This window comes from Panthera pardus, unplaced genomic scaffold (assembly GCF_024362965.1).
Source record: "Panthera pardus isolate Hobbes unplaced genomic scaffold, ASM2436296v1 HiC_scaffold_24, whole genome shotgun sequence".
NCBI lineage: Eukaryota > Metazoa > Chordata > Mammalia > Carnivora > Felidae > Panthera > Panthera pardus.
This window is the reverse complement of record NW_026526810.1, coordinates 117,078,765-117,091,002: the sequence shown is the minus strand read 5'-3', so window position 1 is coordinate 117,091,002 and position 12,238 is coordinate 117,078,765. Positions and strand designations below refer to the sequence as shown.

The following is a 12,238-nucleotide window of genomic DNA, read 5'->3' as shown; positions in this document are numbered from 1 at the left end:
AGTAGCAAAAAGACTTGGTTGAAAATATATCTTTTCCAGAAATTATACATCTAACTTTCCCCTTTTCCGAAACTTGCATAATACGATAATTATTTGGGCTTTTCCATTTATTTATTTTTCTTGAGTAACTGCTAAAGTTTGATGAGGTGAACAAAAGGTATGATCAAAGGTGAACAAAAGGTTCAGATTGTAGTTTCTTTTTTTTTTTAAGTTTATTTATTTATTTTGAGAGCATGCATGCATGAGTGGGGGAGGGGCAGAGAGAAGGAGAGAGAATCTCGAGCAGGCTCTGTGCTCAGAGCACACAGCCACATGGGGCTAGAACTCACAAACCATGAGATCATGACCTGAGCCGAAATCAAGAGTTGGCCGCTTACCCGACTGAGCCACCCGGGTGCCCCTATTCAGGTTGTAGTTTTGACATAGAAGCAGGCAGCAATAGTGTAGACTTTCTCTTATTTTGCCTGGTTAATATCAATTAATAAATGACTTAGGTAGTGATGTTTTAGAATAATTTTCCAACTGACTTATATCTAAAACTACTGATTAAATTGTCTAGAATAATTTTTTATTACATAGTGCGTTGAACATATTTTCATTTTCAAGACTTTAGCAATATAGAAGTATGGAGAATAAATTTGGAATATATGTTCTCCTTTCCCTCTTGACGCCTCTCTCCTGAGTGGGCATAATCATCATCAATAATTTGGCATTCATATTTTCAGTCCTGTATTGGTTTGGTGGGTTGAACTCCAGTTGTTTTTGATAAAGATGTATATTTTAATTGCTAAATATAGCGGCCCTTTCCTTTGGCAGTCTTTGACACTAAGCATATCCATCCAGTTGTAGTATTTTCATTTTCTTCCTTTGCAAAACTCGGATTTTCTTCCTGCCTTTCCAACTACTTCTCAGCTTTATTTTTCGTTTCTCTTCTGTTCATCTCTTCTAAATTCTTCTCTCTTGTCTCCATAGACACTCCATGGGCTGTTTTGCCTTGATGCTGTTGAAGCTTTACTTTGTATCTCTCATCCATATCTCTCGAGCTTTAGATCTATGTATCCAACCAGTCATTTACACTTCTCTGTGTTAGTCCTAACAAGTTCAGCTTATTCCAATCTGTCATTAACTTTTTAACCCCTAAATCTTTGCTTCTAGTTTTCCTCTTTCACATTTCTTCAGCTGGAAACACCAGTACTGATTCCTTTCTCTCTTTTCCCCCTAACATTTAAGTCTCAAGTACACACACTTGGGTCCATTCCATGTCATTTTTGCTTGTTTTGAATATTGGTAACATTCTCCTGAGTTCCAGCCTCCAACATGTGCTCCACTCTCTCCATAGAGTGTGCTTTTGAAAGAATAGTCCAATTCACTTCCTTCTCTCTCTCATATTGTGGTTCGGTGGGGATGGTGGTATATGACTCATCCTGACCTTTGACCCTATATTCTGCCTCCATGCTTTATTTAGAAAAAAGTTGTAGTAGAAAATGTTCCTTTTATTTGGTAGAGAGTTGACTATGTTTTCTGGTTTCCGGTCCTATGGAAGCTTTTTATCTTTTCGTATTTGCATGGGAATTTCAAAATGGATATTGGGAAATGAAGCAGTCTTAATTAAAGTTTACAATCATATTTGGAAGTCCACAGCTCAATTTATTTTTTAAAAAATTTTTAATGTTTATATACTTTTGAGAGAGAGAGAGACAGAGTATGAGTGGGGGAGGGGCAGAGGGAGAAGGAGATGCAGAATCTGAGGCAGGCTCCAGGCTCTGAGCTGTCAGCACAGAGCCAGAGGCAGGTCTTGAACTCACAGGGTGCAAGATCATGACCTGAGCCAAAGTCGGACGCTTAACTGACTGAGCCACCCATGCACCCCACACAGCTCAGTTTCAGTTGGAGACTCCCAAGGGGTGCCTGGGTGTCTCAGTTGGTTAGGCATCTGACTTCTGCTCGGGTCATGTCTCGCGGTTTGTGGGTTTGAGCCCCGCATCGGGCTCTGTGCTGACAGCTCAGAGCCTGTGCTTCAGATTCTGTGTCTCCCTCTCTCTCTGCCCCTCTTCCACTAATGCTCTGTTACTGTCTCTCAAAAAATAAATAAACATTAAAAAATAAAAAGAGAAAAGTAAGTTGGGGACTTCCTGTTTTTATCTAGTGACATTCAGGTAGGACAGAGGCCTATAAATTATATAGCAGATACTAAAGCCAGGTGTCATCTCCACAAGGAGATTTAATTTTAATTTGTTTTTCTGTCCCTTATTTACCTTCTTCCTTTTGTTAATTGTTAAGTAGCTGAATTGTTATATAATTCACATATCATACAATTGACCTATTTAGACTGTATCACTCATTATTTTTAGGTGTATTCACAGAGGTGTGATGCCACAACCACAATGAATTTTGGAATGTTTTATCACCCTAAAAAAAAATATGGACCCTTTAGCTATCACCTCCTAAATTTGTCCATCCCACTCACCCCTCTTACAGCCTTAGTCAACAAGTAACCTTTCTATCTCTATAGATTTGCCAGTTCTTGACATTTCCTGTAAACGAAATCATATAGTATGTGGTCCTTTATGAATGACTTCTTTCATTTAGCAGAATGTTTTCAAGGCTCATCTATGTCGTAGCATGTGTCAGGACCTCACTTCATTACTAAATAATAGTCCCATGTATGGATATACCACATTTTATTCATCCGTTTATCAGTGGATGTTCATTTGGGTTTTTTCCATTTCTTGGCTATCATGAATAATGCTGCTATGAACATTCGGTTATGCGTTTTTGCATGACTGTATGTTTTCGTTTCTTCTAAAAATATACTCAGGAGTAGAACTGCTGGGTTATATGGTAACTATGTTTACCCTTTTGAAGAATTGCCAGATGGTTTTCCAAACTGACTGCACGATTGTACACTCCTACCATCATTATATAAGAACTCTAATTCCTCCACACATACCAACAGTTGTTATCATATGTCTTTTTGATTCTAGCTGTCCTGCTGGGTGTGAAATGGAATCTCACTGTGATTTTGATTTGCATTTCTGTGATGCTTAATGATTCTGAGCATCTTTTCATGTGATTATTGGTCATTTGTGTTATGTTCTTTGAAGAAATGTCTCTTGCTTAATTCATTATGTCTTTTTATTAGTGAGTTCTTTATGTATCATTCTAAATTGTTCTTTCTCAGATATATGGTCTACAATTATTTTCTCCTATTCAATGGGTTGTTGTTTCACATTGTTAATTGTGATCTTTGAAGCACAATGTTTTAATTTTGGTGAAGTCTAACTTAACAGCTTTTTTCTTTGGTTGTCTGTGCTTTTGGTGTAATATCTAGGAAATCAAGGTTGCCAGACCAAGGTTACCAAGACTTACACCTGTGCTTTCTTCTAGGAATCTGCTGTTTTTAGTTCTTACATTTAGGTCTTTGACCCATTTTGAGTTAATTTTTGAAAATTTTATTTAGTTTGAGAGAGAGAGTGGGGGAAGGACAGGGGGAGGGAGAGAGAGGGAATCCCAAGCAGGCTCCATACTGATATCTTGGAGCCTGACACGAGGCTCAAAGCCAGGAACTATGAAATCATGACCTGAGTTAAAATCTAGAGTCGGGTGCTTACCCGACTGAGCTACCCGGGTGCCCCTTGAATTAATTTTTGAAGATGGTATGAAGTATGGGTCCAACTTTATTCTTTTGCATGTGAATATTCAGTTTTCTCAGTACTATTGGTTGAAAAGACTGATCTTTCCTCATCAGATTGTTTTTGGAACCTTTGTTGAAAATCAATTGACAATATATATGTATGGGTTTAATTCCACTGATCTATGTCTGTCCTAATGCCAGTACCACACTGTCTTGATTACTCTGGCTTTCTAGTCAGTTTTAAAATCAGTTAAGTGTGACTCCTCCAACTTTGATCTTTTTTCAACACCTGTTTTTGGCTATTCTGGGTCCCTTGAATATCCATATGAAATTTAAGATCACATTGTTAATCTCTCCAAAGATCTCAGCTGGAATTTTGATAGGCATTGCGTTAAATCTGTAGATCAGTTTGGGGAGTATTTCTCTTAATACCTTAATGATATTAAGTTTTCTCGTGTATGTACATGTAAAATCTTCTCATTTATTTAGGCCTTCTTTAATTTTTCCAACAGTTTTTTGTAGTTTTCAGAGTATAAATTTTGAACTTCTTTTTAAAAGTATGTTTTTCTTTTTAAATGTATGTTACTCTTTTGATGCTATTGTAAACATGATGGTCTTTTTAACTTAGTTTTGGATTGATGATGCAAGTGTATAGAAATACAAGTGATTTATGTATAATGATATTTTCCTGCATAATTGCCCTGCTATGACCTCCTGATACAATGTTAGATAGAAATGGTTAGAGCAGACATTATTTTCTTGTTTAAGATCTTAGGGATAAAGCATTCTGTCTTTAACCATTAAGTATGATAATAGTTACGGGCTTTTCATAAAAATGTTTTGTCAGGTTGAAAAATCTCCCTTCTGTTCCCTTCTGTTGAGGGTCTTTATTGGGAGTAGGTGTTTAATTTCATCATACACTTTTTCTGAATCTTGATATGATCATGTAGCTTTTGCCCCTCCTTCTCACAAACAGTCTGTGGAAGTGGCAGATTGGATACCAGTATTCTCAGGCTGCTGTGTCTGAGGTGGAGTGGCCACACTATCAATGAGGGGTTGGTCATGGAAGGAATCCCTAGTTTCTCCACTGCACCTGCCAGCAATTTAGCCTACTCAGATCAGAGCTATGACGGTGAAAAATCCTAGCCATCTGACCTTCCAGTGCCATACTTACTATTATGATCTGTTTCTGCTCACATCACTTTTGATTCCAGATGTGTGAGTTTTCCAAATGAGGTAATTCTCCAGTTCTCTGCAGATACCAACGGGGTGTCCCACAATTTAATTCACCTCTGACACAAACTACCCAGAGTTAGTACAGATAGATACCACAGGTTAAGGGCTCGGCCCCACCTGTACCCAATTCAGATGTCCCCAGGTTACCTACACTTCCTTCTGACCTGGCTACAAATTGGGGGTTCTCATGGCTCTCTCTCCAGGTTCAGTAATTTGCTGTCATGGTTCACAGGTCTAAGGGAAATACTTTACTTACCAGTTTATTTATAAAGGATACAAATAAGCAGCCAGATGAAGAGGTTATATAGGGCAAGGTCTATATAGGGCAAGGTCTCCAAGAGTCCCCGTGGAGTTTGGGGATGTCTCATGCTCCTGGCATGTGGCTATGTTCACCAGTCTGGAAGCTAATCCAATCTCATTGTTCAAGAGTTTTTAGGGGTGCCTGGGGGGCTCAGTAGGTTCAACTACCTAAACCACCTCATTAGCACGAGCTTGGGTGTAATCTAAGAGCTTGTTATGAATAACAAAGGACATTCTTCTCACTCTGGAAGTTCCTGGGCTTTTAGGAGCTCTGTGCCAAGAATATAGGGCAAAGACCAAACATCTTTCTTATTATGCCACAATACCATATAACTTGACTGTGAACTGGGGGAAGAGGGACCCCTGTCTTGGCAATACCCTCCCGGAACGTGGAGTGGGGCTTTTGTCATGCAGGGTGCAGTCCTTCCCCTGCCCACATCTAGCTTCCACCTCGCATTTTCATTAAAGAGCAGCTTGGCAGAACTCCTCGTGCCATCATTCTGGAAGGCAAACTTCCATGAAGTCCCCCCTTTGTTTCTGATGAGCGTTTGTGATAAATGTGATCTAGCTTTTGCCTTTACAAGCTCCATTTCCCTTCACGTAACACATTCACATACTATACCTTGGTCATCTTACAATATTATCATATAATTTTTCCATAATTTGATGAGTGATAATATTTCTTCTGTGTCATAGAGATACCATCTGCTCGACAGACCTTCTGACCAGAGAAACTGGGCATCTTTTTCTGTTCGGGGGGGTGTTTGAAAGCTGATACATGTGGGGATCCCCCAGTCTAGCGGCTGTATCCCAGTCTCACTTTATCATAAGCTATCCTACTGCCGCTACTTTTAATATACTGTGGCATATCCTGAGAACTTCCTAGATTTCTGGAGGCCTAGAACTTTCTTGCTTACTGATGAATGCTGTTCAGGAAAATTCTCCCTTAGCTTAACCTAACTTTCCTGTTTAGTCCACTCTTCCTTTAATTTGCTTTTTACTGAAGTAAAGACTTTTATTTAGAATCAAATAGAACTTGAAGGATAGGCTCACTTGGGAAGGTCCTGAGACATGACTGAAATCCTGTCCTAGTGAAGGTGAAAGAAAAATTTATTTATTTACTTATTTTTTACTCATCCCTGATTTAAATATCTAACTAATAAAGATGGTGTGGTTAGAGTCTGAGAAAACGAGAGTTGCTTCAACTAAATTCCCTAGTCTTTTAAATGTGGGAAAATACTAACTTTATCTCCCTCATGTGATATAGAATATCTTTTCCTGATTAGCTGGACCCTTGGGAATATGCATTTTTAAAACCAAAACTATGAATTTTATCTTTCTTTTTTTTAAAATCTTTGAATTAAACTCCATTTTGTAACAAGTCTCTAGTTCTATTGTGTGGTATGTTTGACTTTAAAATGCTTTAAAGTGTACCAGATTGCCTTATATATCACATCAGGGATCTAATTGGAGTATGACTGGGAATCCAGCAGGCCAGACTTCTTTGTAGTATTACCTTTACAAACCTGATAGAGGATATCAAATATTTTATAAAAATCCAAGAAAATTTGGCTTAATTTCGACACCATCTTTGAAGTCATTATGGAAATTAAAACATTATAGATTTTTTTTAATTTTGCTTATGTTTGCTATGGTGTGTTCAGTTATCATGACTTTTCCTTCATGTTTTGAAATGCTACTGTTTTCTAGATTTTTTGAAAAATTAGATACATGTGTCATTTTTTTAGACTAAACTTAAGTGGCTCTGTGAGGAACTGAAGGAGAGAGAAAACAGAGAGAGGAGTCTGCGGCACGAGCTGATGCTGTGCAGACAACAGCTGAGGAGTATGACCGAAAACAAGGAATCTGAGCTCCAGTGTCTCTTCGAACAGATAGAAAGACAAGAGCAGCTTCTGGAAGAAATACAACAAGAGAAGAGAGGTGTGTTAGCTGTTTTTACTCTTATTTTTCTTTGTTTACATTCGTGGAATCCTAGGATTGAGGGAAAAAACAAAACAAAACCATTTCCGTTGTCTCTACTTGGAATATTTCCAAATCCCTCTCCTTTCCTCATCTCTGGTCTCCCTGTCTTTCTTCATTTCTGGATCCAGAAGAGGAAACTGTTCGCCCTGAGAGTTTTTCCTTCAGCTAGTACATCTCTCCTATGTACATAGCCCTGTGTCCGTGGCCATTTGGAAGTTTGCATTTGGTAAGATGTGTGTTCTTCCCTGATAAAATGCTGAAGTTTATATTTTACTTCAGTAAAATATTCATAAATTTATTCAATAAATGTTTACTCTGTGCCAATTTTGTCTTGACACTATTATAGGTGCTGAGGATACATCAGTGAATAAAGGGGAAAAAAAAGTCCTCTTGTTTAGTTTACATTGTATTGAGTGGAATGACAGAAAATAAATGAAATAAATAGGTAAATTGTTTAATATATTAGAAGGTTATAAGCACCATGGCAAAAACAGTAGAGTAAGGGAAGGAGAGTTTGAGGCAATACTTTAAAAGTTAGACAGGAACTTTGGAAAACTGCTTTTCTGTTTGGTTCTAGAAGGGATGCATCGTGACGGGAAGAAGAAAAATAGCACTATGTATCAGAATCCTGTGGGTATCTTGTGTCAGGCTTAGGTCTTTCTTTATTGGTGAACTTCATTAATTTAAGAAAGAAACTTAATGTAGTGCCCTACTAAGAAAAACAGAACTTTAACATATGATAATCCTCTAAAATTTGTTTTGGTTTTTCATTTTAGTTATTAAGATGATGATGATGATTCTTCCTCCTCCCCCCCTTCCTCCTCTCCTCCTTCTCCTCCTCCCCCTCCCCCTCCTCCTTCTCCCCCTCCTCCTTCTCCCCCTCCTCCTTCTCCCCCTCCTCCTTCTCCCCCTCCTCCTTCTCCCCCTCCTCCTTCTCCCCCTCCTCCTTCTCCCCCTCCTCCTTCTCCCCCTCCTCCTTCTCCCCCTCCTCCTTCTCCCCCTCCTCCTTCTCCCCCTCCTCCTTCTTCCCCTCCTCCTTCTCCCCCTCCTCCTTCTCCCCCTCCTCCTTCTCCCCCTCCTCCCCCTCCCCCTCCCCCTCCTCCCCCTCCTCCCCCTCCCCCTCCCCCTCCTCCCCCTCCTCCCCCTCCCCCTCCCCCTCCTCCCCCTCCCCCTCCCCCTCCTCCTCCTCCTCCTCCTCCTCCTCCTCCTCCTTCTCCTTCTCCTTCTCCTTTTCCTTTTTGTTTTATTTATTTATTTTTGGGGGAGAGAGAGAGCTGGGGCCAGAGACAGAGAGAGGGGGAGGGATCAAGAATCCCAGGAAGGCTCCACATTGTCAGCAGGGAGCCTGACGTGGGGCTCAAACTCACACACTGTAAGATCATGACCTGAGCCAAAATCAACAATCCGACACTTAACTGACTGAGCCACCCAGGTGTTGCCCCAGTTGTCAGGATTATTCTTTCTACATGTTCCAGTTAAAAATTATTTATTGCTATCCTGCGGTGATTCTCAATTTTTTTTTGCTATCAGGACCACATTATATTCTTAAAAAGGCAAATAATATCTTCATATTATTAATAAGGGGTCTTAGATAGTTCCCAAACCATCTTTTGTGAACTACCGCTCTAGTGCACTTGAAAGATGCAAACTGTGCTAGTAGTGAAAGTCAGAGGATGCCTATACACACACGTGCGCGCACACACACATACAGACAGTACAACAGAATCTTTTCTTTTTTTTCAAAAAAAAATTTTTTAATGTTTATTTATTTTTGAGACAGAAAGAGACAGAGCATGAGTTGGGGAGGGGCGGAGAGAGGGAGACACAGAATCTGAAGTAGGCTCCAGGCTCTGAGCTGTCAGCGCAGAGCCTGATGCAGGGCTCGAACTCACAGACCTTGAGATCATGACCTGAGCCGAAGTCAGACACTCAACCAACTGAGCCACTGAGGTGCCCCACAACCGAATCTAATTATGGAATTTATAGCTAAAACACTGTATGATCTCTGAACATGTTATAGATTATTCACTGACACTAGATTGCAACCTGGTTTTACTTTTAGTAAACATTGTCAATATTGTCACGCAGTAAATCATTTCTTTTGTATAAGGATTAATGCAATTGTATATTATAAATAACTGTAACTGTTAGCAGGATGAATCAAAGGAGAAAGAACCAAATATTTGTGCGCTTAAATAATTATTTTCAAATGCCCAGCTTTTTCATAAAAGCTTCAGAAGATAAGTTGTAAAGTTTATAATCTCTCAAGGTGATTCTTTTATTTCTACTTTTCAAATTTAATAAAAATGTATTGATTGTTTTATATCTATATAGCACTTGAATTCTTTTATGCATTTTAAAATTAGCTTGTCTGTTTTTTAAAGAGAATCTACTAGTATTTTAATGGGACTGTGTTGAATGTACACATTTAAGAATGGACATCTTGATACTGAATCTTCCAGTCCGTGAACATTGTGTATATTATACATTTATTTAGGTTTTTAACTTTTCTCATGGATAGTTTGTACTTTTCAACTAACAGGTCTTGAACATCTTTTTTAGATTTATTCCTACTTTGTCTCTTATTTATGATGTTATATTAAATGTCATTTTATTTATTTATTTATTTTTATTTTTTAAATGTTTATTTATTTTTGAGAGAGACAGAGAGACAGAGCCTGACAGGGGAGGGGCAGAGAGACAGGGAGACACAGAATCAGAAGCAGGCTCCAGGCTCCAAGCTGTCAGCACAGAGCCCGATGTGGGGCTTCAACTCATGAACAGTGAGATCATGACCTGAGCTGAAGTCGGACGCTCAACCGACTGAGCCAACCAGGCACCCCTTAAATATCATTTTAAACGTTGAATTTCCAACATTCTTTTCTAATAGAAATACAATTGATATTTTTTGTATGTATTAACCTTGTATTCTGCAACCGTGTTAAGCTCATTTGCTAGTTGTAGTAGCTTTTTGTTAGCTGTTTGTTGTTATTGTTGTTTTTGATTTCTTAGCACTTAGGGTTTTCTTTGTACATGATCGTGTCATCTGCAAATAAGGACAGTTTTGGTTCTCCTGCTTGTGTTTTTTTTTTTTCCTTAATCAACTGGATGGAACTTCCAGTGCATATTAAACTAACCTTATATTTTTGGGATCAACTCTATCAAAATGTATTTTTCCTTTTACATATAGCTGGATTTGATTTATTAATAGTAAGATTTTTTGTGTCTATGTTTATGAAGAATATTCTGTAGCTTCTTCTAATGTCTTTATCTGATTTGAATATTAGTATAACAGTGACCTTTTAAAATGAGTTGTGTTTTGCCTTTATGTTTTGGAAACATTTGTATGAAGTGTGTATTAATTCTTTTTAAATGTATGATAGAATTGATTAAAGAAGCCTTTTAGGCCTGTAGTTTTTGTCTGGGAGAGGTTTTAAATTTCAAACTCAAAGTCTTTTTTTTTTTTTTTTAAGTTTAATTTTTATTTTGAGTGAGAGTGAAAGAGAGAGAGAAAGTGTGAGCAGGGGAATGGGTAGAGAGAGAGAGATAGAGAGAATCCCAAGCAGGCTCCATGCTCAGTGTGGAGCCTGATGGGGCTTGATCTCACAACCACAAGATCACGACCTGAGCTCATATCAAGAGTCAGACGCTCAATTGACTGAGCCACCCAGGTGCCCCCAAATTCAAATTTTTTAATAGCTATATGACTATTCAGAATTTCTCCTTCTTGAGTTAGTTTTGTTAATGTGTGCCTTTCAAAGTATTGTTCATTTCATCTAAGTTGTCAAATTTATTGGTTTAAAATTTTTCATGATATCTCCTTTTTCTTTTAATTTCTGTAAGGTCTGTACTGGTGCTTCCTCTTATATTCCTGATATTGGTAATTTTCTCTCATTTTCTCTCTTTTGTTCTTTATGAGACTTGCTGAGGGTGTTATTAATTTTATTAATATTTTCAAAGAAACAACCTTTGAATTACTTTTTTATTTGTCTTTTTAATGTTTTATTGATCCCAAATTTTATTGTTTTCTTTCTTTTACTTTTTGTATCATTTGCTTTTTTTCTGGATTCTTGAGTCTTATTTTAATACCTTTATTTCTTAATATCGTCATTAAAGTTATAAATTGTTATCTTAGCAACACTTTAAATGTATTCCACAAATTTTGCAATATCATGTTTTCATTATCATTTAGTTTGAATTAGAAAATATTTCCCTTATGATTTCTTCTTTGACCTATGGGATTTTTTTTTTAGAAGTGCACTACTTCTAGTTATGTGGAGAGTTTTCTACATACTCTATTATCAATTTCTAACTTGGTACCCTTGTGGGTATAGAATATACTTTCCATGATTCTCATCCTTTGAAACTTACAAGGACTTGTTTTATGGCCCCAAATGTGGCCTGTCTTAGTGAATTTTCTATGTGCAGTTTAAAACAAGTAATGTTCTGCATTTGTTATGAAACGTTTTGTAAATATCAGTTATGCCAAGTTGTTTTGTAACGTTCTCTGTCCCTGGTGATTTCTGTATCCCTACTGATTTTGTATACTTCTACCAATAACTTATAGAAGATTGTCAAAATATCCAGGTATTACTTTGAATGTGTGAATGTATGTCACTCTTTTTGCTTCATATATTTTTTGAGACTGCTATTAGATCCTATTTAGTATTGATTGTGTGAATGTTTCTAATAATGAACCTATTGTAATAGTCTCAATAAAAGCAAAAGAATAAGTGCGTTAGTAATGGCAACAATGCAAAAGGTGTTTTGGAGGAATTAGTACAGGATTGGGCAGTGTAGGTGATAGAAGACATACAGGAGATTCTAAGGTCTCAGTAGTTTTGCCATTGGGAGAAGTAAGAAAGTTAGGAAGTAGGGGATGATTTGGTGGCAGAGAAAGAGGGATTCTATTCTTTACCTATTCCTTAAAGTCATAAATGAAAAAAGGTTTTGCGAAGAACCAAACTTTTGTTAACAGAGAAATAATATGGTAATCTCCTGCCTTATATGTATAAGATGTATTAGGTGCTGTCTGGTGATTTAGAAATAGTGCAGACCTAATATGACTAATGAAGACCAAGCAAA

At 37.7% G+C, this 12,238-nt stretch overlaps 1 protein-coding gene across 7 annotated transcripts in view; it reads left to right on the top strand.

The window, feature by feature from the left end:
- The window catches only part of CEP128 (centrosomal protein 128), a 383,316-nt gene that overhangs the window by 160,541 nt on the left and 210,537 nt on the right, over positions 1-12,238 (top strand). For all 7 annotated transcript variants that reach the window (XR_008417279.1, XM_053889680.1, XM_053889682.1 and 4 more), the window contains one exon: positions 6,919-7,111. Coding sequence is in view for 6 of the 7 variants with exons in the window: in XM_053889680.1 (XP_053745655.1) it covers positions 6,919-7,111 (193 nt within the window). In the remaining variant the exon portion in view is untranslated. The remainder of the gene's footprint in view (positions 1-6,918; positions 7,112-12,238) is intronic.